The following is a 26366-nucleotide window of genomic DNA, read 5'->3' on the forward strand; positions in this document are numbered from 1 at the left end:
CTTTCAAAGGTCACCTCCTCTTTCAAAGGTTTGGTTTGGGATTTTCCAATGGCGACACTGCACCTGCCATGACTTGCACTGTGTGCTCAGATCTATACTAGTGTTTCTCAAACATCAAGCTTCCTGACCCTCACAATCACCCTGTGAGAACTGCCCTGGCATTGGAGAGGCAGTGTGAGGGAGGGGTGAAGCACGTCGACTCTGAACCCTAAGTGCCTGGGTTTGAATCCTGGGTCTAGCATTGCTATCTGTGTCCTCAGACAAGCTCTTTGAACTCTATGTGCCATAATTTTCTCATTTGTAGAATGCAGTTACGGTGCCTGGTCTACTCGATTTGTGTGAATTAGTTGGGTTAATAATTTTTGGTACATGTAAGTCCTCAATAGCATTAGCAGCTATTAGTAGCTCTACTTTAGAAATAATAGATCACACACACACACACACACACACACACACACACCCTGACAGTCATCTCTAATCTTATTTCCCTGTGGAGAGATTAGATGTGGATGGAATAGTACCTCAGTGAGTTTCTACTACAAACCAGGCAATCCCATGAATCCTCTCAGAGCCTTTGGAGGTGGGTACAGTCCACGTTTACAGACTGGAGAGATTGTTATCTGCTCCTGGTCACCATTTTGTAAGTAACGGTCATTTGAAGCCAGATCTCTCTACACTCAGAGCCGTATTTTGTGACCTAGTATCATGTGGCCTCCCCTTCACCTCCTTTCAACTGGGAGAAACAAAACAAACATGCACTGCTTCTTTACTACACACATCCTCCAAGGAGCCAGGGAGAATTTTCTTAAGGACTTGCAGGTGCACCTACATTTTCTCCTGGGAGAACCATAATCACTCCCTTGATTAACAGGATGGAAATCCTGCCTTATTTTATGTGTCCCAGATTTGCAGCTACTCTTTTGGGGTGTTAATGAAGTGAACTGAGAGTCCCAGGCAGAGCAGGACCTCCGATGGTGCTCTCTGGGTCCCGAGATCCTCAGAATCACCGTGTAGAAGCCTCTGTATGTCCATGGGCATTTCTGAGGTCAGAGGTGGGTGCACTTCCTTTTTGGTCCAGGACTTTTCCATCACAGCAAGACTGCCACACGGTGTGGTGGGAGGAACACTGGGCCAGAAGTCTCACCTCCCACTCCATAGTTAGAGCCTCAGTTACTTGGTCTGGCTCTAACTAGCTGTGTCCTTTATTCTCTTTTAAAAATATATTTTTATTGATTTCAGAGAGGAAGGGAGAGATATAAACATCAATAATGAGAGAGAAACATTGACCGGCTACCTCCTGCATGTCCCCTACTAGGGATCAAGCTCACAATCTGGGCATGTGCCCTGACTGGAAATCGAACTACAACCACCTGTTTTATAGGTCGACGCTCAACCACTGAGCCACACTGGCCAGGCTTAGACCATGTCATATTGCCTAAGTTTACCCATCTTTATGAGAAAATGTTCAATTTAAATAATTTCACATTTCTAGCATATTTACAAATTCAATGATTAATATCCTAATGTAGTAATAATAGCAAACGTTTGCACAGTGCTTAATACCTAAGTATGTGTTAACATTTAATTCACACAAGAACCCTATGAAACAAGTACAATTATCCCTGTTCTACAGATTGGGAAACTGAGGCAAAGAGGGGATAAAGAATGTCCCCATAGTTAGCTAATGACAGGCAGAGCTTGGATTTGAACCCAGGAAGCCTGGTTACCGGAGCTCTGCTCTTACATCTACATTAATTGCTACTAGAGTAGAAACGGGTTAATTTCAGTTTCAATGAAGACAGGAAAATTTCCTTCCTTATTAGACGAAGAGCTAATGAAGAGAACTACCTCTTTACCTGTCTATGCTTTCTCTCCTTACTCCTATGCTGTTCATACAGTTAGCGGGCTATAGGCCAACATGCCACACAAATTTTCTCATGTTGGGAAGATTTTTATATGCTGACCTCACACACACCAATCAGACATCTGTGATTAGGGTTCATGGCACTTGGTTGGGTGAAATAAATACCAGGACAACAGGTGGCATCCACAGGTGTGCAATGAGAAACTGAGGCAAAGATTTCTGCAATTCCACATAAAAGCACTCACGGCCCAATAGTTTTTATAGAGCTAGAGTACTCCATACACTTCTCAGCCATAAAAGAAGGGAAACACCAAGGCAACAATTCTCAAAACTTTTCCAATTATGAAGTCTCTTCACTGCTTTAGATTCTTTTCTCCATAAACTCATAGATTTTTGTGAAGGTTTTCTGTCAATCAAGCAAGCCACAATGATGTAATACTCGATTTTCCCTTTACATTAATCAAAGTCCTATATAATTGCCAATTAGAAATTCTGAATAATAAGAGATAGTCAGAGATACTATACCCACATAATACAATACAATACAAAAAGCTAGAAACTCAACGCGTCGTTAGCCATGAAAACTTATTGGGTAAATGCATGGTCTCTGGCGGGTTCTGTTAGGCTGTTTTTTGTTCACTTTCTTCTGTTTTGTTTGAATAACAGCAAGTACCTGCAACTTAGTGAGCGTCAGGAATTCTGCTCAGCAGTGTGCCTGCTCCGTCTAATGCTCTCACTGTACCGCAGCGCAGGTGTCATGCTGCGCTGATGGGAAAACTGTAGAGAGGCTACTATGCCAGAGGTTAAACATGGAGTAGTGCCCACGTCCCCATGATTCCAGGTCCATCTGACTGAAAATCTGCTGTTTCGCCCATTATGTCAGCGGCTGCCCTCTTGAAGCCTTTAAAAATCACCGAGGCCAGCGTGGCTCAGTGGTTGAGCATCGACCTGTGTGAAGCAGGAGGCCACGGTTGGATTCTCAGTCAGGGCACATGCCCGGGTTGTAGGCTCGATCCCCAGTAGGGTGTGCAGGAGGCAGCAGACCAATGATTCCCTCTCATCACTGATGTTTCTCTCTCTCGCTCCCTCTCCCTTCCTCTCTGAAATCAATTAAAAATATTTGTAAAAGATCACTGAGACCCAGACTGCATCACAGGCCAGGTGCCGGACTTGAATAAAACCTTTAGTAATTCTAACGTGTAGCCGGCTTGAGGCCAGCAGGTGACTGAAACAGGTCCTGAGCTCCAGCGCTGCTGTCTCAGCTCTGAGGCAGCCGGGAGCCGTCACAGCCCCTTCCACAGGACAACGTGCTGCAACCTGGACAGGTACCTAAAATTGTTAGGCAATACCTCCATGTGGTTCCAACATCACAGCACCTGTAAAACACACTGTCTTGCAGACCACATTTTTGTTTCTCGTGCATCCTTGTCTTTATTATGCAATCAATGCACATGTATAAACACATATGCATGTTTATATACATTCTAATTTCCTCCCTTCACACACAAAGGGAGTACACAATACATATTATTCGGCACGTTTCTTACTTATACATCCTAGAGCTCTTATGTCAGGACATAGGGCCACCTAGCTGCGTATTTCCTTTATAAAATCAGCTCTCCGTGATAGACTGTTGGCTATTATTACTAAAAAATGCTGAAATAAATATTAGTGTTTTATGTCATTTTGAATGTGTGCATTGGTCATTTCTACTGCAATGTAGGTAAATGCCGAGAGTGTGCTGTCTAATGCCAGGACTTGGCTAACATGACAACTGAAAAATAGTCTCATCGTGCCTTTAATTTGCTTTTCTCTTATGAGTGAGGGTAAGCATCTTTCCATATATTTGAAGTTTATTTACGTTTTCCTTCTGTGAAATATTGGCCCAGGTCCTTTGGCCACTTTTTCTTATTAATAATACTAACAAGTATGAACACATTTATCCGTGTGTCTGTGTATGTCCATGGGCATAGGCATAAAACAAAATGTTCAATGTATGGTTGGTGAGTTAAAAAAAAAACACGGATTATATGAATCCTTTAAAAATAAAAGCTTTTACATATTAGAATTAAAACAATGTCTCATTTAAAATTGAAAAGATTTTGTTTGTTTATAATCAGCTTTAGGTCCTGAGAAACCAAGTAGAGGCTCCCATTGGGAAACAAAATAAGACCAAACAGATACAAGAAAGATGCAATTTAATTAGAGCTCCTGCTTGATTCTCATTGATTTGATCAAACCTCATTAGGCCAAATACCCCCCTACTTGCAACCAGTGTGCCACAAGGATTTTTAGAGCAGTAAATACCTGACATTTTAGTCAGGGGCACTGACCTCTTTTCCCTTAAACTGTCAAATTAAAAAATGACAACAGCCAACACAACCATAGCCTGCTGGTGTAAATGCCCTGTCTTAAACCGTAAATACACAGGTCATTAAAGAGTTGCATCTTATCGATTACACCACATAATAAGGTTGCATGTGATTGGTTAATTCTTGCTACTAGAAATCCTTATATACAAGTATATGAACCTGATTTTTTTAAAAGTTACTTTGAGCAAAAAGGGTAGGTAATTACTCTTATTATTGTTTTTATAAATCAATCAAAATTATAACTACTTTTTGTCAGATTAGCAAAAAACCTATTTTTTGTTGTGCTGCAGAGTATTACCAATTCTTTTATGTGTGCCATGAGATGAGAAAGATTGAAGATCGCTGACTTAACAGAGTTGAAACTATTTCTGCAAGGGGGAAGGGAGAAGCAGAGGGAACTTAAAAATCACTGAGTGTTTTGTGTGGCTAATTTCACAGCTGGGGCACTGCTAGCCAGTATCTCCTGTGGCTTCAAGCTTCGTGGCCACTTCCTTCCCCAGCTCAACCTGGGCTGCCCTGACACCGGAGGCGAGGCGGAGAGGAGGAGAGCGGAGGTGGTGGTGGAGGAGCCAGCGTTGGGGGGGGAGGGTGCTGGTGCAGCTGATGGTGCTTCATGTTCTCAGGCCTCCTTTGTTTACGTGCTCCGGCAAATGTGGTTGATTCGTGGAAAATGCTCCAACTCAAACCGGCCCCCACTGGTTGGGTCTGTACCAGTGGTGGCTGGGGTGTTATAAGATAAAATAAGGGCAGTTAAACCACAACCACTTTGAAAAGGCCACAGCTAATGTGAAGAAAGTATCCATCTACAGACACAAGCAGGCGGTCGTTATCAGACATGCACTCAGGCTGTGGGGTGGGGGTCCCCACTTTTTATATACAAGGCTTACTCCCATTACTCCTAGACCAGGAGGTTAATAAGGCTTACCCTATGCGAGCTGGAAATTTTATGCCCAGGACTGTTCAGATGCTGCCCCTTCAGGCCATCACGACGCTGTTCTGGAGGAAAGAGCAAACAGCACTGGGATAATCCCTAACATTTCACCAAATATCTGGGCTTTTCCACGGTATTTGATTTACTGAGCCTGTACCTTTCAGGTTTCATTTTCTCAGTGTCGACAGGGTGACACTGTGTCTGTGAACCTCGTAGCATGGACAGACCGTGAATGTGGGCAAGGGTGATGAGCTTTCTCCTTCATGAGAGCACAGCGATAGCAAGGCCCTACCGTATCCCTGAATGTCCTATATGGAATCCTGTAAGCCCCCCTAAAGAAAGAAAAATACTTCAGTCAACCTGCGCAAAGCTTAATAGAAGACATGCACATCAGATAAAAGGGTGACTGGGGTCAAGTAGGAGAGGGCTGGTCAGCACTGTGAACACAGAGAGCAAATGTGCCCACCCCACCCATGCACGGTACAGAGGGGTGTCCAGGCCCACAGGCTCGGTCTGCACGGACCTGGGGGAAGTGTGGCTCTATTCTTGAAAACAACGCTTCGGGCTTTCAGTCTCACTTCACGGCACATTCAAATCAGACACCTCCTTCTTCTCAGTCTGTGCTCTGAGAGCCAAGTGCTGGGAGGCTTGGCTCCCTGTGACGATGGGCTGTACCCCACGGGTCAGTCCAGCATGTTTGAGCAAGAGCTCTTCCTCAGCTTAAGTGATGGCAAGGACACCGGTTCAGGCATCATCGAGGGCAGGGCATGGTGTAGGCGTCCATCCCTGAGACAGGGCCTTCTCGCCGTGGGAATACCAGTGAGTTCCTAAGGTTTTAGTCCAAAGCTGGCCCCTGGAACTTTCCCTAACCCCTTTCTCCACCATAAGAAGCTCTTCCTGGTTAGGTTCCAGCCTCCTGGAGAGCCTCCCCCATGGCATTCCTGTCGTTTGGCCCATTCTTAGAACAAGCACAGATGGACTTGATGTCTCCCTGCAATCGGTCGGGTTTGGAGGCTGAAGAAAGCCAAGGTCTCTTAGATGACCATCTGGAGGTGGCCAAGCACTTCAAATCTCATGGGTTCTCCAGCGACCAGGCTAGAGTGGGTTCCTCTGCATGGCTGGCTGTGGATGGGCTGGTCAGTGCCTCAGACAGTGTAAGGAAGATGCCTTCTCCAGGACAGACTGGATGGCAGAGACATTGGATCCCAAGGAGTTTGACTTTGACGACCTGTTTAGATGACCTCGAAACATGCCCTATGGGCTTTGGCTACATTGGGTGACACATGTGATCTCTGTGACCCCCTAGACCAGGAGATTAGTAAGGCGTCCCCCTCACCCCTAGACAATGAACCCAATTAGCCATCTTTCAGAAAGTTTTCTCTAAACTGACCAGGTTGCCCCCTTCACCTTCCTGCAACCTCTTCCCTTCTCCAGGGTCCCTGTCCATTCTGGATCATTCCTTTAGTTTAGAGTTGGGCAGTCAAGTGGATATTTCTGAAGGAGATAGGAAGTCCGACTCAACTCTTTTTATTACCACCATCCCTCAATGCATAGAAGAGGAGGATGTCACCTCAGGCAATGACAGGGGCATCTCTGAGCCCAGAGTCCTATCTGGGCTCTCCCCAGCAATAGTCCCTCTGCCTCCAGGGCCTCTCCAAGCAGGTACGTTCCCGCTGTCTCTAGGCACCCTCTGTGGCTCTGCCCACCCCAAACCCTACAGCTTTCTGGACACAAGATGGTAGCAGCAAAAGTCAAGGGTAAGAAACTAGATAAAAAGCTGAAAAAATGGAGCAGAGCCAGACAACAGCCACCAGGTGCCACCAGGAAGGGGAGCAGGAGGCCCTCCCTGACGAGTGTGAAGAGCAAGACAAGAAAAACGAGGCTCGGAAAGAGAAGGCAAATTCCTTGGCCAAGGAGATCCAGTATCAGAAATATTTGCTAGAAGAGGTCCGCAAGGCCAGGGGAAAGGAAAGGCCCCCAGTTAGGGTAGTCGGTGTGTGCTTGTACATTGTACATAGGGGGCTTGTGCTGGAGCTGTGTGTTGTAATAAAGTATTCTGCAGTGAAAGTAAAAAAAAAAAGAAGAAGAAGAAGAAGAAGAAGAAGAAGAAGAAGCAGCTCACAATAAAATGTAGTCTACTTTAATTCAAACTAGGTAAATAGTTTGAGGCAGAGGTTAAACATGGAGTAGTGCCCGTGTCCACATGATTCCAGGTCCCGCGTCCACATGATTCCAGAAGTCTCACCTCCCATTCCATAGTGAGAGCCTCAGTTGCTTGGTCTGGCTCTAACTAGCTGTGTCATTTATTCTCTTTTTAAAAAATATTTTTATGTTATTACAAAGGGAAGATGATAGCAATGATTTCATAGTTGGGTTCAGACACCTTTAGAACCACACTGCTAAGAAAGATACTATTCATGATAAAAATAATACAAATGTCTGGTGACCTATTATACATTTTCACAATTCCTCCTTGTCTCCCTTTTGTAATTCCCACACTTTTGGCCAAATGCAAAATAAGAAAAATAAAACTAATAATTTTGATATGCTGGATTTTATTACTTTTAAAATTGTACAAAGAGCACATGTGCATGAGTTAAAAAAGACAAAGAAAATGTAGGGTGTTAAAAAAAGAAATCTGAGACATGAAACAAAACAATTCCACTCTGTGAATTCAAATAAAAAGGTATTTGCTTACCAAAGAAGTGTTATGCTAATATATTAAGAAGTCCTTTGATTAGGATACAGTATAAGACCATTCTGCAACTACTCATTAACAGGTCAGACTCAATCTCACGAATACAGGATGGATCATGACATTATCTTACCAGCCACAGGCAGGTTACTAAACGTTTGTGAATATGATACAGTGTCTGTGAGGTATTACGATAAATAAATTCTTTATTAGCCAATCAATCACGTCAGCAGTGATGTCACCATTTCAACTTTCCAGACGGAGACCCCATCTCTGGTGCTTTTTGCCTCCGGTGATTCTCAATGAGGGTTTTTAAACTTAGAAAAAGAAAGAATACAAAAATATTTGAGATGTGTTGAAAGGAAGAATGCTACACGTTGCCTTATGTTTTCATAGCAAAGTCTGTGCGGAAGATGGCTGTGTTACAGACACTTAGAGGGCAATGGTGTGGTGAGGAGAGAGCTTGTGTTAAAGGGTGTGGAAGAGGATCAGCTCTTCACATGACTGCATGTCTACTTCTTCTCAGGACCGTTGTGCAAAGAACGGAAGGAGTACGGGGTGCTGCTGATGCAGGTGCAGGGCCTGCACTCGCCAGGACTCTGGCCGCCTCTGCCGGCCCGTCTGCCACTATGCTGGCTTCCCAACTATGCTGAAGTCTGTCTACTATGCTTACCTTCTTTTAAAAATGCTATTATTAGTTTATTGAGATCTAATTGACATATAACTTTATATTAGTTTCAGGTATATAATATGATTCAATATTTGCATATATGACAAAATGGTAGCCACCATAAGTCTAGTTAACATCCATCACCTCACAGAGTGACAACATTGGTTTTTTCTTCTGATAAGGACTTTTAAGATCTACTCTCTTTCCCCTTCTGTGTTTAAATAATTAGAGTCACTGCTACTACAATTTATGTTTATTATCGTCTTGTATTTCTGAGGGTAAATGTTCTCCTCTGATGATCTGAAGGGATTTAACAACGTGCCCCACCTTGAGGTACATCAAGCGCTACTGCTTTGAATGACTGACCACATCTTCCATCGCAGGAGCTCCACAAACTTGAGAGACATTCAGTGCAGGGTCAGGCGCACACTGGAACCAGACCGGACGGCCTGCGTCCTGGCTCTGCCACTCCCTCCCTATCTGTGCGACCCTGAACAGGTTACCCACCCACCCACCCTAACTCTTAGCTGCCTCAAGTGTAAATGGAGACAGCAGCAGTACCACAGCTCATAGGACTGCTACGCTCACATCCTACATAAGCTAGGGTTTGTAATTAAACGATGTCTGACATGGAGACATTCTGGCCAAGTAAACAAAAATGAATTCATCCTTATTTAGAAACTGAGGTCTCTGAGGTATTTTTCATACTTCACGAATTTATACCCATACAAAAAATGTTAAGACCTTTTGCACAAGTTACAATATGACTGATAAATTCATGTAAATTGGAGAAATCTGGCTACAGATTCACTCATATTCTTTGAATTTTACTTTGAATCCGCTCGAAGAAATGCTCCCTATTTCAACACTTTGCTGTTACAGTTTCATTTTCAAAGACTTACTTTAACAAAAGTAGGACTCATAGCTCTAAAAGTGGCTTTTCACTGTCCTGCTTTTCTTCAGCTTCTTCAGATCCTATGTGGTAAGAAAGGGGAATGAGAAAAAGTACTGCTTTCTATTAAAGTAACAAACGATGTCTTTAAAATTACAATATACACATGTTTTAAATGAGAGATACATGTTTAATCCTCCAGAGATTCAGGTTAAAACTGTGACTATAAAATAAAGATTTACTGTATTTCTTGTAGGAGAAACTTGGAAACAGGATCTATAACTTGCACTACTCTTTTAAAATGGATTTCATTTACATATGGTTAAAAATAATCATACAGACCAGAAATTTAATTACCCAAGCTCTTCCTCCTCCACCTCTGTGCTGGCAAGCTTGCCTATGTTTTTCAAGGGCAAATAACCGAGCTTTGGTACAAATAATTTAATCTACATATTTTAAGAAGCACTGTCCCAGTGAGAGAGCAGTGAGGGCTTCCTGATGTCCAGGTGATGTCAGATGGTCCCCGCGTGTGCTGTTGCCAATGATCCTGTTCTAACCCTTCTGGGCCAATGTCCAGGGAGCCTCACATTAGTTGTGCTTTGACCCAATCATTCCAATCTTGAATTATATCCTTAGCTTATATCCTTGAGGAAATAGCACTTATTCTATATCATGTAGATTTTTTTCCTCTCAAAAGTAGGGGGAAAAAGTCTGATTCTGAGAGCAGAAGTTAAAAATTCTTACATTTCCATGAAATATCTTGCTTCCATTTAAAATTACATTTATATAGTTTATAACATGAAAAAAGCATGTTGTAATGTAAAAACAAATATATAAAGACAAATTATATATATATATATTGTAAGGACATGTTCGATAAAAATAAAACACTAAATCATATGTGCAAGTCAGAAAGACCAGGAGAAAACAACCAGGAGACATGCACACAGTTCTGGATTCCCAAAGCCTCTAGAATAAACCCACGGTAACGACACAATTTTAGAAATAGGATGCAAATAATATAGGCTCTGTGGCCACAATTACATAAATTACAAACACAAAACTAGAAGGAAACAAATTAAACTGTCAACATTGAGGTTGCTGAATAGTTTGAGGAACAGCTGATCTTTTATTTTTGTTCTTTCTACATTTTTATAAAAAACTTGCATTACTCTCATAACCAGGCACCAGTCAAAAAGGAGCAGAGATTAGACTAAGGCAGCAGTCAGGGATACAACCTACTCACACACAAAAGCAGCCCGCCTCCCGCTGCGGCTGCACCTGTCAGGTGATGCACTTGTCTCATGAGAGTGTCTGCCTCGATTATTGCCAAAAACAAACCTGCTCCAGGAGAATGAAGGCCAAGAATCTTAAGGCAAGATTATGTCCCACATCTTAACATCATGGATGTCACAGTTAAGGGTGAGTTTGTGATAAATAAATAGACAAAGGCTTCACTTTCCAGCCTGTTAAACTGCTATAAAGCGTCCAGACACTGGGGTAGTTTTACTGGCTTCTTCTCACTCTGAAAGGAGCCCAAGGAAAATGATCAGGCCAACTTCCCATTTCTGGGCTCACTTTCCACCTATCAGGCTAACAGCATTTGAGCCACAAGCTGACAAGTCCCGGGAATCCTATGAAGACACACTTTTAATTAAAATGATAACATTTATGCCTTTCCTAATTTAAAAGTGATGCTAGACAGGCCTTCTGGTTAGAGTCCAGTGAGATCAATAAGTCTCCTTGAAAAGCAACTATAAAACTGGACTAGATGGACAAGACTAGCCATTTCAGCACTCGGAAAATGGCCAAAGGCACACAACAATCCGAGAAGTGTCGATGCTTAAAAAACTGCAGAATTCTGGGAACAGCAGTGGTATTCTTGCCTGCAGCCACTCCAATTCCTTCCCCTCCCAACACTGGTTTGATGGGCATGAAGGCTCTTACACGGTGGGCAGACCATGACGACTGGCAGCAAAACTGCACAGCTGAAGGGAGCTCACTCAATCTGAGGTGGGGAGTGATGCAATGGTGAACTGACAAAACCAGTTGTGTGCGAGCAGAAAGGACCAGAGGCTCTGCTGGTGTGAGGCTGTGGTCATGGCTGCAGTAAGCATGTGCTTGGCTAAAGCTGTGTGCACCCTTAGTGGAGACCCCAAAGAGCCCAACTAGCCAAACACCCCTGGTCGACCCTGAAACTATGAGCATATGCAAAAGAGATAAGAAAAAATGTAGAGCAAAGTTCAAGCTGGGGAGGACTATAAGTAGACTGAAATTTGCATGTACTATCCAATACATACGTATATCCATTTGGCAGAAGATGAAAGACTTACTCAAAGTGCTTGAGCACAATCTCTGTCTAATCATTGGCTACCACTAACAAAGGGTGAACCCATGAAGCTCTGCTTAATAATATACTCATTAAAAATAAAATAAAAAACCAAGAAGACACATCAACAGCCACATGTCACAGGGAACATAAATTTACAGATTTAGTCTAGGCAATTATCTAAGTAAACATACATTAATAACACACCTTTGGGGGGGAAATCAGAATCTAGAGTTGACACAAATTTTTATTTTTCAATAAAAATTATAAGGCAGAAAAGTGTGACTATTCTCAGGAGGTAAAGAAAACAAAACCACAACTCAATAGCAGCTGTCTCTGAGCTAAACCAGATATTTTATTTAGCAGACCATGACTTCAAAGCAACTATCTAGAATAATAATCTATAATAATAAAAGGGTAATATGCTCCAGACGTCCTTCCAGACGAAGCCGGGGCCCGAGTGAAGCCGCCTGGGTCCTGGGTCCTAGAGGGAAGCCCCTGCCGGCAGCCAGGGGAAGGAAGGCCTACTCTTGCATGAATTTTCATGCATCGGGCCTCTAGTTGTAAATAATATAATATTTAGAAATGTGAATTTTTGGATATATATATTCAAAGAACTATAGAAAATAAAGCTTAGAGAAGTAAAGTAAAAATGAACACAACTAGAAATCAACAAATAAAGATTATCAAGGAGGCAGAAATTACAAAACGATCAGATTTTTAAAAACCTGAAGTAGAAAAGTATAATAACTGAAGTGAAATATTCACTGGGAGGGGGACTGTTTAAGAGAATATCAAAGTTGGCAAAAGACAGAACTTGTAAACTTGATGCTAGAACAAGAGAAGTTATCTAATCTGAATAACAAAGAGAAAAAGACTGAAGAAAATGGAGCAGACTCAGCAAGCTATGAGATAACATCAAACATATGATGGGACTGCCTGATAAAGAGGAGGGGAAAAAGGATCAGGAAAAACATTTGAAGAATTATGCCCCAAACTCTGAAAATTTGTTGTTCATCTATACATTTAATAAGCTAAACAAATACTGATTAGGATATGTACAAAAAGTTGCTACAATATATTTCATAGGCAACCAGATGAGAGCCACAGAATACATGAAACACAATACATCAAAATTTATAAGATGTTTGCTAAAGCAATCCCTTGGGGGTAAATTTATGACTTTAAATGCCTGTGTCAGAAAAGAAGATTTAAAATCAATCATGAAAAAGAAGTGCAAGCTAAACTCAACCCAAACAGAAATAATAAAAATTGTAATGAAAATTCAAAAAAAAACACACACAAAAAAAAAAACACACACACACACACACACACACACACACACACACACACACGAGAGAGAAAAACACAGGAAAACAACTCATTCTTTGAAAATATCAACAAGCTTGACAAACCTCAAGCTAGACTTACAAAAAAAGAAATGAAAGAAAATAGAAACTACCAAAATCAAGAAAAAACATTACTACTAATCCTAAAAAGAATTAAAGGAAATGTTATAAGTAATTTATGCCAACAAACTAGATAATTTAGATGAAATGGATGGATTTTTTAGAAAGACACAAATTACCAAAATGGACTAAAGAATAAATAAATACTCTGAATAGACCTATACATAACAAGAAATTTAATTAATAATTGAAAACCTTCCCACAAAGAAAATTTCTGAACTAAATGGTTTCATTGGAGAACTTATCAAACATTTAAAGAAAGAATGATATTGATCCTTAACAAGAAGGATTAATTCAGAAAATAAAGGAGTTGGGAACACTTTCCAGTGCATTCTATGAGGCCAGCGTTACTCTTCTATCAAAGCCAAAAATATAATAAGAAAACCACAGACCAATAGGTACAAAAGTAATGAGCATTGATACAAAAATCCTCCAAAAGTATTAGCAAATCAAACCCATGTACATAATGGGTCATACAACATGACAGAGTGGGATTTACCTAGATGTAAAGAGTTGATTTAACATCCAAAAATCAACCGATGTAATACACCATATTGACTGAATACAGGGCAAAAACCACACGATCATCACAACAGATGCATGGAAAGCATATGGAAAATCCAATGCTCACTCATTATAAAAACTTTCAACACACTAGGAATAAAATGAACCTCCTCAGCCTAATAAAGGGCGTCTGTGAAAACGCACAGCTATCACATGCTTAATGTTGAAAGACTGAATGTTTTTCCCCAAAGACCAGGAACAAGACAACGATGTCTGCTCTTGCCACTTCTATTCAACACTGTATTGGAGGCTCCAGATAGTGCAACAAGAAAAAAATTTTTAAAGATATCCAGCTGATTGAAAAACAAAAAATAAAACTGTCTTTACCCACAGATCACATGATCCTATATGTAGAAAATTCCATAGAATCCATATACACACAAAACCAAAACTAGAACTAATAAACAGGGTTAGCAAGGGCACAAGATACAAATTTAATATACAAAATACCAACTGTATTTTTATATACTAGCAATGAACAATTTGAAAATGAAACTAAGACAATATTTACATTTAAAATAGGACCAAAAAGAATAAAATACTTAGGAATTGATTTAACAAAAAAACAAAATTTGTATGCAGAAAACTACAAAACTTTAGTGAAAAAACTGTTTCAAATCTATTGATATACACAGGGTGACTATATAATTGATCATCTAAACAAGAACATTCTGAGGGATAAATGGAGTTCTAATAGTGATTACATGGGGCCACAGGTAAGCCAAACCAAAATGCAGGCTTCCTTTTAGTTGTAAATGTTAATGCCTTCATCTAGATTTGTTCAGCACTGAATATACAGGGTGGGGCAAAAGTAGGTTTACAGTTATGAGTACACGAAACAGTTTATTCTTGTATCATTGTTTATTAATTATTGTATTATTTTCCATATGAACAACAATAAACCTACTTTCATCCCACCCTGTACTATACAATTGAGCTAGTCTCCATTTTAAGTTAGTCTTTCAATTATTTAGGAGGTGATGAATTACCTTTTCCCCAGCATCACTACTGCTTCGTTTAAGTTGTGTAACCACACGCAACAACTTCAACCCCGTCATCTGAGAGAGGACTGTGCCTCCTCATTCTTTCCATTTAACACACAGGTAAGCAGGAAATGGCTAGATCAAAAGTAAACCTGCAAACACGCCACCTTTATATCCTTCAGAGGTACATCTACTAAAATATGCTAATTTTCCAAATCTCTGTGATACTAAAATTCAAGTCATTCCTTTACAAGGAAAATGCTGACATTTCAATTTTTGGTGCCTTCAACTTTTCCCCTTATTTTCATTTATTACTCCAACAGTTTAAGTTTACTATGTGCCAGGCATTGTACTCTGTGCTGAAGAAAGACAAGAAAAGGCAAGGCCAGCCCCAGATGCCCTCTTGCCTCTAGGGACCAATCAGAGCTGTATTAGGACAACAGAAGCTTATAACTTCTGCTGCTAACACACTGTTTAATATTTAGCCATTCGCCTAATGAGAAAACTTTACAGAATAATCTTGTAGGTATGTTAATTTCAATAACAGTTTTTAATTTTAATTCATTCTTAAATTAAATTGTCTTTAATTCAGACAATGAAAATAATATAATATCTATAATAATAAAAGCAAAATATGCTAATTAGATCAGACATCCTTCCAGACAACCTTCCAGACAAAGCTGGGTCTGCGAGGGAAGCCTGGGTCCTGGGTGCCAGAGGGAAGCCAGTGCCGGCAGCCTGGGGAAGGAAGGCCTACTCTTGCACGAATTTCATGCATCGGGCCTCTAGTACAATATAATATAACTAGAGGCCCGATGCACGAAATTCATATAAGGGGCTCGGCTCTCACAGGCCCGGCTGCCAGGGCCCTCGCAGCCCCGGCTTCGTCTGGCAGGTCATCTGGATGGTCGTCTGGATGGTCATTCTGCTGTTCGGTCTAATTAGTATATTAGCTCTTTATTATATAACTAGAAGCCCGGTGCACAAAATTCGTGCACTGGGGGGTGGGGTTCCCTCAACCCAGCCTGCCCCTCTCACAGTCCAGGAGCCCTCAGTGGATGTCCTACTGATGGCCACAGTCTGGCAGCAGAGGCTCGGAGCAGGCGTCCCGTGTGTGTGTGTGTGTGTGTGTGTGTGTGTGTGTGTCTGTCTGTCTGCTAGGGCCTGCCCCCAGCCGCGCCATGTAGGCTCGAAGCAGTTGCCGTGTGTGTGTGTGGGGGGGGACCCCACTGGGGGTCTGCCCCCAGCCACATTGGAGGCTCAGAGCAGGCACTGTGTGTGTGTCTGCTGGGGGCCTGCCCCCAGCCACACCATGGAGGCTTGGAGCAGGAGCCCCTCTGTGTTGATCTCTCAGGCTCCTGGCCTCCACTGCATGTTGTACTCTCCCTTGAGCTATGGCCAGGATGGGGGTGCTGCTTGCAAGCCGGGCTTTCCTGCTCCCGGATCACCATGGCAACTGGGGAGCAGGCCCAGCTTGGAGCTGCCCGCAGGCCGGGCTTGCTCTCCTGCTCCCGGATCACCATGGCGACTGGGGAGCAGGCCCAGCTGGGGGCTGCCCATAGGCCAGGCTTGCTCTCCTGCTCCTGGATCACCATGGCGACTGGGGAGCAGGCCCAGCTTGGGGCTGCCCACAGGCCAGGCTTGCTTTCCTGCTCCTGGATCACCATGGCGACCGGGGAGCAGGGAAAGTTTGGGGCTGCCCGCAGGCCAGGCTTGCTTTCCTGCTCCCAGATCCTCATGGTGACCGGGGAGAAGGCGCAACTGGGGGCTGCCTGCAGGCCGGGCTTGCTTTCCTGCTCCTGGATCAGGCACAGCTGTGGGCTGCCTACAGGCTGCACTTTTCTACTTACCGATGGCCGGATCACCACAGTGACCCAGGGCCCAGCGGCACTTTCCTGCTCTCCAATAGTCATGAGGTCCCAGCTGGGGGCTCAGGTGGCACACAGGGGTCCTGGCTAGGGGCAGGGCTTATGCCCTGCTGCCCAGGGCTGCACATGGGGCCCGGATGGCAGCTCGCACTGTCCCGCCCTGCCTGTAGTATAGGATGGAGGCCTGGTGCACAGGTGGGGGCTGGCTGGTTTGCCCTGAAAGTGTCCCAGATCAGGGTGGGGGTCCCGCTTGGGTGCCTGGCCAGCCTGGATGACGGGCTGATAGCTGTTTGCAGCTGGTCACACCCCCTTCAGGGTGGGGGTCCCCACTGGGGTGCCTGGCCAGTCTGGGTGAGGGCCTGAGAGCCGTTTTTAGGCTGGAAGGCAACTTAAGCTCCCAGCCTCTCCTTTTTTTCTGTTTTTCTTTTTTATTTTATTTTTTATTCTGTGATTTATTTACCTTCTATAGCTGTCACTGGAGCTGAGAGCCGGCTCCAGCTCCGAGGGCTGAAAGCAGGTTTCTGGGTCTGTTTGGCTTCTATAATTGAAACTCTGTTGCCATCAGAGCAGCTCTAAGCTCTGAGGCCGAAGCTGGCTGAAAGCAGGTCTCTAGAGCCTGTTTGGCTTCTATAATTGCAACATAGTTGCTTAGAGTGCAGCTCAGAGCCGGGCTGCGGCAGGCGGGGAACCTTGGCTTCCTCTGTCACTGGAGCAAGCAAGCCTCCTGTTCGCTTCAGCTGCGTGGCTGCCGGCCGCCATCTTGGTTGGCAGTTAATTTGCATATCGCCCTGATTAGCCAATGGGAAGGGTGTCAGGGTTATGGTCAATTTGCATGTTTCTCTTTTATTAGATAGGACTAGAGGCCCGGTGCACAAAATTCATGCGGGGGCGGGGGGGGTGGGCAGTGTCCCTCAGCCCAGCCTGTGCCTTCTTACAATCTGGAACCACTCGGGTAGGGTCCCTAGGTCTTACCGGAGATCAGGGCCTATCGGGGCTTTCCTTCCTCTGGCTGCCGGCAGCTGGCCCCGCCCCCACCGCTGCCACTGCTTGTCATCAGTGCAGTGCTGCCCCCCCTCCTCTGCCACCAGTCGCCTCCCTCTGCGGGTGACAGGCATAAGGTGCAATGGCTTGGCTGGCCTGGGCTTCCCTCTGCAGGGCGATCGCTGGCTGGCCCCACACACCTGCCACAGCATTGCTGGTCAGTGGCCTGGGCCTCCCTCTGTGGGGCGATGGATTGTGGGGCCCCCAGATCGATTGCTGCGCAGAGGGAGGAGGCCCGGCCCATCTGCCACCATGCTGCCAGCTGGGTAGCCTGGACCTCCCTCTTTGGGGCGATCAGTCGTGAAGCCCCCCCACCGATCATCCCACAGAGGGTGGCCTGTGGGGTGATTGTGGGGCAATGATGGGGCCCCCCGACCAATCGCATCACACCAGCCTTGGCTGGCCTGGCACCAGTGCGTACCCTAGCATGGTTGTACGGAAGGTCATCCAGATGGTCGTTCTGCTGTTCAGTCGTTCGGTTGATTTGCATATTACGCTTTTATCATTATAGATACAATAAACTAAGCCATTCTGAACACTCCTTCTCTGATCACTACTAATCTGCATTTTGTCTTAGAGCAGTTCCCTAGGGGAACACTGTGAAAGTATTTGTTGTTCTTGGTTAGCATAAGCTGGTGAAATGATAATATTTCCAACTACCACTAGGTGGTATTAAAAGTCACAGGTAGGAAGCCAGTGGTTGCTTTTTGAAGAGTGCCTGAGGTATTCCCCATGTTATTATCCCACTGTTCTGACTTTCCAATTAAGAAAATACGTTAGTGTTGAGAAATTTTAGTAGACTTAGAAAATTAAAAGCTATACAAAAGCATGAACTATAGTGCAAAATTCTTATTTTTTAAAGGAACGAGTCCTATGATGCAATCTCAATGAAATAATCCTTATGATGAGGTAATGAAAAGTTTAATACTTACTCTAATAGTTTCTGCTGGCTGAGAAATCGCTTTTCTCCTAGTTCATATATCTTATCATCTGACTCTATGTCTTTGTTTTATACTACTTTTAGAGCCCACACCAATAGTACAGAACATCAAGTTATTTCAAGTTCCCCTAACATGCTGTCCCAGTGCTGTGCATTTGATCTTCACATGGTTCTTTCTGCCTGGAGTCTGTTTTACCGTGTGTGTGTGTGTGTGTGTGTGTGTGTGTGTGTGTGTGTGTGTGTGTGTGTGTTTAAACATAACGCTGGGAAAAAAATAATGCCGTCTCTAACTCAAGTTTATATCTCAATGACAGAAACAGGCCAGGTCCCTGCAGAAGACAGTGCGGACAATACAGGATGACAGAGTTGTGGAACACGTCCCAAAGAATAAGCAAACGACAAGGACACGCTGCCAACACTGCCAGGAGCCCAGGGTGGGTGGGAGGTAGGGAGAAGCCTTCTAAACACAAGAGTGAAGACTAGGCTTGCAGAGATGTAGTGTTAAGGACAGAAAAAAGCAAGATGCACAATGGCTTGAGAGGGTTTTTGCACACCGCATTTTCGGAAAAACTAAGAACAGAACACGAGGAAAGTTAACAAGCAGAGAGGCTAGACAACTGGGTAAGGGTGGTCACAGAAGTGCATTCTGCCAGGCTAAGGAGTCATGACTTTCATAATCTTTGATGTCACTGAAGGCTTTTGGCCAGGGCAATAATGTGATCAATTTTTAATGTTCATGTTAAAAGGCTATATGTTTATTAGCTATGAGCGTGGACTCCAGCACTAGAGCCAGGGTTCAAATCCTACTTCCAACCCTTATTCTTTGTATGATGTGGAACAAATACCTTCACCTCTCTGTGCCTCAATATGCTTATCTCTAAAATAGGGAGAAAGACTTTCACATCAGAGTGGTTATGAGAAACACTTAGAAAAATGCGATTGTTATTTTTAATACTGCACTCTGGTGGCTGTTTGTAAGAAGGCAACTAAAGCAGGGATATAGGCTGTTGCAGAAACTGAAGCAAGAAATGCTGAACTGAAGCCCAAGGTGGAATTAAGTGGTACACATCTGATTTCACTCATATGTGGAATCTAATGAACAAAAAACGAGCAAAATAGAGACAGACTCATAAATCGAAAGCAGCTGACAGCTGTCAGAGAAGGATTGGGAGGCTGGGTGATGGGGGGAGTGGGGGATTGAGCAAAGAAGAGAAAGAACTCGTGAGCACATACAACAGTGTGGTAACTGCTGGCGGGGTGGGGAGTGGAGGGAGGGGGAGGTGGACAGAAGTCCCCTTCTATCACCATTTATCCCCGCACCATTTACAGGGGGGATAAACGGTGATAGAAGGAGACTTGACTTAGGGTGGTGAACATGCAATACAGTGTACAGATGCTGTGTTGTAGAACTGTGCACCTGAAATCTGTATAATTTTGTTAACCAGTGTCACCCCAATAAATTCAATAAAAAGGGAAAAAAAGAAATTAAGTGGTATAATTTGAATGAGATAAAGGAGGCAGAAATAGAGAGGATCAAAATGTCCGAGTCCCCAGGGAGGCTCTGGTTTCTGACTTGGAAAACTGGGTGGACAGTGCTTCTATTCCTAAACATGGGGGGCCCTGCAGTAGGGAATGGCAGGTAATAAAGAGAGCATCAAAGCCCTTATCTCTCCTGCCCGTCTTCTAGGATGCAGACGCTAAGCCACAGTGTCCCTGGCCCTCTATTCCATTTAGTTTTACATCTCTATGTCAGACCACTGATCACATGTCAAGACCATGTCTTAGCTATTCTCATATCCGAAATAACTGGTATGTTAAAATTTGCTAAGTGTTTTTGAGAAGTAGAGGGAGAGACAGAGGCTGAGCATTTGAATAATGGACAAAAAACACAAATGATAATCAAATTTTTTTACCTGCTTCAGATTCAGGAGGAGAATAAAACTGGCCATCGGAAAGGCCACCAGGAATGAGTGCCGCCCTCTCCGAAGCATCCTGAACTATCAGGAGTCCTGAAAGAGAAGAAATCAGAGGCTGGGATGGTGCCACTGTTCTGGTAGCTTCTTGGCAAGGCTAACCTCAATAAAATTATGTTAATATTACATTTAAAAACAAGTCTTAGCCAAAGAGATACTTTGAAAATCTTTCCACCAAAAAATACATTTTATTAATAAACTGTGAACCTGTACTGTAAGGACAGATTTCAACTAGTTTTAAAAAACAGCCTCATGTAACTCATGTGATTTTGTGACTCGGTATTTACAGCATCTTCCCTTGAGAACAGATTCTCCCTACAGAAATCAACAACATCAGAACCAAACACAAAGCAAAACAGAAAACCTGGTCAGCTCGGACAAGGGGTCTATCGTCTGCATGTGGTAGGAGAATTGCCAGATGTAAAACATAATGAATGGACAGACTTTTGTAAGTATGTAAAGAATAATTAAGATGGTGAACAAATATTATCCAGTAAAAAGGTCCTCACAAAAGAAGGGTATTAAAAAAAGAAAAAACAAAGAAAAGAGAAGAAAAGGAAGGATGATGTGGACAGTTCAAGAACACTAACACGTGATGAGAGAGGCGATCAACAATGAGCTCTGAATGTGAGTTAACAATGAGAAACAGCAGCCAAACAGCAGATACCAGGTAAGTCTATAAAATATGCTACAGACAGTAAAAATAAGTGCTATTGTAAAGTGTTTCATTAATTGTGTGTTCTGCTTTGTTACTTATTTTGAATCTGGTTTAAACACACAAGCATTCAGGCCTCAGTCACATTAACAGTTGTTCCGCTTTCAATCAAGTTCAACTTATATATAATTTAAAAAATGATTTCCATTAACTTTGTCCCAAGTCCACAATATGTTTTCATTAAGGAAAAGAAGGCACAGGATAGATAAGGCTTGGTCTGATTAATGTGTTTTAAAACCTACTCTTGAATAATTCTTTTATTGTAGATGTCTTCCCTGAAAATGAGGTTTTTCCTAAAGAAAGCCATTTCCAATGTTACTTTTCGTTCTGCTGTTCCTTTGGGTTATAATCATGTTTATCTTTACATAAGACAGACATTTTTTTCTATCAGGCAGGGCAAACAGAGCCAGGTGACGGAGGGGGCATGAAAGAGCATGTCTTAAATCTGCCTGGGTCTCTGTTGAGCTTGGATCATGTCACCAGCAAAAGGGCAGGTGGAGTACGTGGGCTCCCACTAAGGCCACGATTTAGAAAAGAATTCCAGCCCAATAATTAATCATAAAGCTCCATGAGTCACTTGGCCTTCCTAGTCAATCCCCAGGGATGCTCAAAGCCGCACAGGGAGAGCACAACAGCTTTGGCAGGACGCACAACTCCACAACGCTAGCTATCACTCAGCCACTCGGAGCGTGGTGCATTTCTTGAATGGCTCGCTAGCTCGCTCTCTTCCTCTTCCTGAAGTCCACCTTCAGCATCAACCCACTGCCAGTTGTACTGTAGGTGCTCAATGTTCTAATTAGGACACACCCAAAGCCACAGCTGGATGATAGGCATGGGAACTCTGGAGAATCCTGACGTTTAGAATGGCTGGCTCAGTTCACCTAACATATTTCACATTTCTCTGTCCTTATACAATAGTTCTGTTTAGATGCACAAAATGCCTTGTGCCCTTAGTATTAACAGGTAGAAAGGTCAACCTGTCTGAGGAGAAAGCGGTGTTTACGGTTTTTGTTGTTTGCATGTCTTTGACACCAGTGTTCACACGTCTTCTCAGGAAGCCAGGTCTAACAGCTGGAGGGAGGAGCCACATTCTGTCACTACCCTTTCATCCAACTCTCCTTGTGATACCAGCTGCACCCACTAAGGTACATAGACACCACAATCTGCTAACTTCAGCCACCTGCCGCTCCGTTCAAATTACGGCACCCACACCTCTTCCCTCCAGCTCAGCACCTAGCCAGTCCCAGGAGGCCAACGTTGAGAGGAACTTACTGTTTTCTTCTTCTGACTCTTGAGGTAACACTTTGAAGTCCAGAAACCACGTCTCGATCCAGGCAAGGATGAATGAAATGATGGGCAGCACATAACCAAAAGCCCCTTGAGAGAAAAGCTGGAAGAACAGATATGAGCAGCAGAGGGAAATCCAGTTACCATGAGCTCACAGTGGAAAACAAGGCATGGTTATTACAGATGGCATTCTTCAGAAAAAGTGGTAGGCCATACCTTTGAGAGGATCACTTTTGCTAGTAAAAAGGCACTGGTCACTGCTGTCGTCAACTGAAAGACACAAAAGTCAGCACCATTCAAATTAGACATTGGACATTGTGGAGGCACCTTCCTCACACAAGAGACCCACCTGAGCCAGAAGTACACAAAGCCCGAGAAGCTATGCCCAGGACGGCTCCTTCCCACATCACTCTATCTCTATCCCCTAAACCCAGACTGTGGCAAAGTGGACTTCTGTGTAACACACAATCCCTGGCCGGCTCTAATGGCCTTTCTCCCACATTTAGCAAGCTGGTGTGTTGGGAAACTAGCTGGTGTGTTGGGAAACTAAATTTTATCCAAACACACTATCACCACAGAAGAAAGGACAGTGAAATGCAGAGGCAGGGGTCCTGGGATTGGGGTTGGGATTATCCCATAGGAACTGGCCTTAGTCACTCTGTCCTCCAACTAAGATTTGTGGCAATATGAAACCTGACCAAAGTGAATGCCAAATAGTCGCCTTGATTGACAGACTGGAGGTCAGAGGACATCAGGTGTTGTGCTTAGTGACTATTAACAAAGTTGCAGAGTAGGTATTTGTTAGCAAAACACGCCCCGATACACACACACACACACACACACACACACACACAAACACCAGCTAAAGTGAGTTACTAGGAGAAGAAGGATTTTAAATTCTGATACTAATTAACTTTACAGGCTGAACTAAGTGCTGTTTAGATACCAGCTGACTTCTTCCAGCTGCCTGGACCCTTCTCTACAAATGTTTTTCAAAATAAAAACCAGAAGCAATAAAATGAATATGCTAAATCTAACCTGTCCTCTTGATAATTTACAATTAGAGACTGAAGATACTTTGTTAAAACTCTCACAGAATGTCAACCATTTTTCTGAAAACAAAACACTGAGACAGTTGGATTGACAAATCCTACTGCATGTTACAGACTCAAATAGGGACTATTGTAGAAAATCGGGAAGGGACAATCATCAGCTATTTGGTATTGCCAAATAGCTATTTTGTATTCAAGAGAGGAGTCAAGTCTGGCTAAAACTGTCAGCCGATATCAATGAAATGCAAGCTTGGGGGTCAATGGATGGTCTAACGATTCTGTGGATGCTCATAAGAGATGGCCCAGGCAGAGGCGCCCCCTGGTGGATTGTCTTAGGAGTGCTGGACAAGCCTGTGCCAGCCCACACACAGACCAAGGTTTCACACTCAAAAGCAGGACTGCAGGCTATTTCTAAGCAGCATTCCCCTCCCTCATATACCTGCCTTATTAGAGCTCTCAAAAAGGTGAGTGTTCAGGTATCTGTGGAAATAGAAAAATTGCTTATAATTCTTCTTTCAATCAATAAATATTTGTTTAGGGTGAATAGTATGTGCTCTATGCTGGATGCAAGGAAACAGAAATGAGTAAAAAGGCCACTGCCTTTAAGAAGCCTAAAGGCAATAATAAAAAGGAACATGAGAGCGTTTCCCTCTAAGACAGGAGGAAGGGGAATAAAACAGGGAGGAAGGCAATTATCAAAATGAGCAGAGAGCAAGTCATGAACAATCACTAAGCAGTTTCAATCAACAGGAAAATTTCTAAATATCTTTGTGACAGAGATACTGATCTTATGTCTCATACAATGAGGCACAGGGTGGGTTGGTGCTTGACCAGTAATCCTATTAGGTCTCTGGGTTTCTGAATTGGTTCAGTATGCATATAGACAAAGCTAGTTAGTCATTACCATTGGAAAGAAGCTAAACTGTTGAAAGGTAGAGGAAAGGAGACTCGGGAAAAGCCAGATGAAAACTGCCTCTTCTCCCAGCTCAGCCCTGCTGCGAGCAGGCCCTAGCCACCAGCACCAGAGGAGGCGAACCACTCATCCAGGTATACTCACTGCTATTGCCCACCAATGGCGCAGTCTGCATACAGCGTAGGCAAGTATTAACACTTTGAACCGAAAAACTGCCAAAAGCTGTATTAAAAAAAGAAAAGACGAGTTTTTAAAAATATGTACAAAAGAAGAGTAACTTAGTTTTATGAAGAACCCACCAAAGTGCCTTCATTATTCTGATTTAGCTGAAGACTGCCATAGACTAGCACTAGTCTACAGACCACCATTTGAGATCCCTGCTCTAGAATTTATGTAGTTCCACCCAAATAAGGATTCAAATCAATTTCCCATTCTCGACAAAAGAGCATGAAATTAAATGTTTGTTTTTCCTTTCTACTTAAGTCCACATATATTTCCAATTCCACTTCAGGGACAAATGCTCACTTTTAGAAGACAGCAGGATTTTAGTCAAGTCTTCAGTAAAGCTCTGGGTTACTGGGGTATTGGGAGAGTTCAGCCTAGCCCAGTAGTTACTATCTGGTTATTCAGGATGGTTCTGGGACTTTTGTGAAACCCTTTATGTGTATTATTATCCCATGTAATCCCCGCCACTACAACCACATGAGTCAACCACTATCATTAATCATATTATACAGATTAAGATGAATAGAAACATTGTTCCAAACCACCCAACTCCTTAGTGAGAAAGCCAAGATTTGAATCCAGGTAGCCTGACTTCAAAGACCAGACTCTTAACCACTATACTACAGCTGTCTTAGTAACTCTCATCCACTACGAAATAAACACAGAATAACAATTTACCAATTTTACTCAGAAAATATGTTTATTCTGAGTTGGACCCTTGAGACTCAAGGTAGAGGTCTGCCAAAATTTCCTCACTCGTCAAAACAGCTAAAAGGCTGCAGGCTGAACATTTTGCTGCCATTGACTAGATACCTCACTTAAGATTCTGTTACATAAATGAAGTTCACAGGCTATATTTGTCTTTAATTTGCTGCTTTCATTAAAAATGTGTTTTCCAATAATCTAACCATTTAGTTTCTCTTCATTCCAAATTCTATCTCCACATTCTGGACTTGGCAAAGTATTTCTTTACCCCTCTATCTTGACGTCTCCCAGGTCCCAAGGTTTCATGCTCCCAGGTCCCCTGCTCAACAGTCTTTCCAATCTGAGCTAATGAGCTCTCCCTATTTGTCCAGTAACCCCCTAAGCATGGGGCACAGACAACCAATGAGATCTGACCAGTGCATTAACCTGGCTTCCTGACAATTCCTGACTCAGGCTATTTTAGGATAAACTCAGCAAGGGAAATAAGAGGAAAAAAGAGAAATCAATTTTGTTGTTGATATGTCAATAGTTTCAAAATAAATATCATAAGATTTGGGAAATAACATGTTCTGCCATCAACTTCAATGACCTAGGCTAGGTCAGGATACTGAACCATGAAACACAATTTATTCATTTGGAAAAATAAGGGGATTGCATTATATTAGTGTTTTCCAAATATTGGGCAGCATTCAAACACTTTTTCAACGTACTGTATAGAATCTTAACATGCTAGAAGTTAAAATGAATTTGGGGGAATTCACTGTGAATCTTAACTGCCTATGCTGTCTACAGATAAGAATGAACCCTCACATACTATGCAGATAAAAATGGAGCTAGTCAGGTTTCAAGGGGGTGATAGCAAGGGAATCCTGAGCTCT

At 43.1% G+C, this 26366-nt stretch overlaps 1 protein-coding gene and 1 pseudogene across 1 annotated transcript in view; one reads left to right on the forward strand and one right to left on the reverse strand.

Moving 5' to 3' along the window:
- Positions 1-6099: 6099 nt before the first annotated feature.
- Positions 6100-8168, forward strand: LOC118666556 (annotated as a pseudogene).
- STARD3NL (STARD3 N-terminal like) overlaps positions 7703-26366 on the reverse strand; it is a 34469-nt gene continuing 15805 nt past the window's right edge. Inside the window, exons 4-9 of the mRNA XM_036327457.1 lie at positions 24703-24780; positions 22810-22863; positions 22579-22696; positions 20532-20627; positions 9435-9507; positions 7703-8179 (exon numbers count right to left, since the gene is read on the reverse strand). Coding sequence (XP_036183350.1) covers positions 9452-9507; positions 20532-20627; positions 22579-22696; positions 22810-22863; positions 24703-24780 — 402 coding nt within the window. The 3' untranslated portion in view covers positions 7703-8179; positions 9435-9451. The remainder of the gene's footprint in view (positions 8180-9434; positions 9508-20531; positions 20628-22578; positions 22697-22809; positions 22864-24702; positions 24781-26366) is intronic.

This window comes from Myotis myotis, unplaced genomic scaffold (genome assembly GCF_014108235.1).
Source record: "Myotis myotis isolate mMyoMyo1 unplaced genomic scaffold, mMyoMyo1.p scaffold_m19_p_11, whole genome shotgun sequence".
NCBI lineage: Eukaryota > Metazoa > Chordata > Mammalia > Chiroptera > Vespertilionidae > Myotis > Myotis myotis.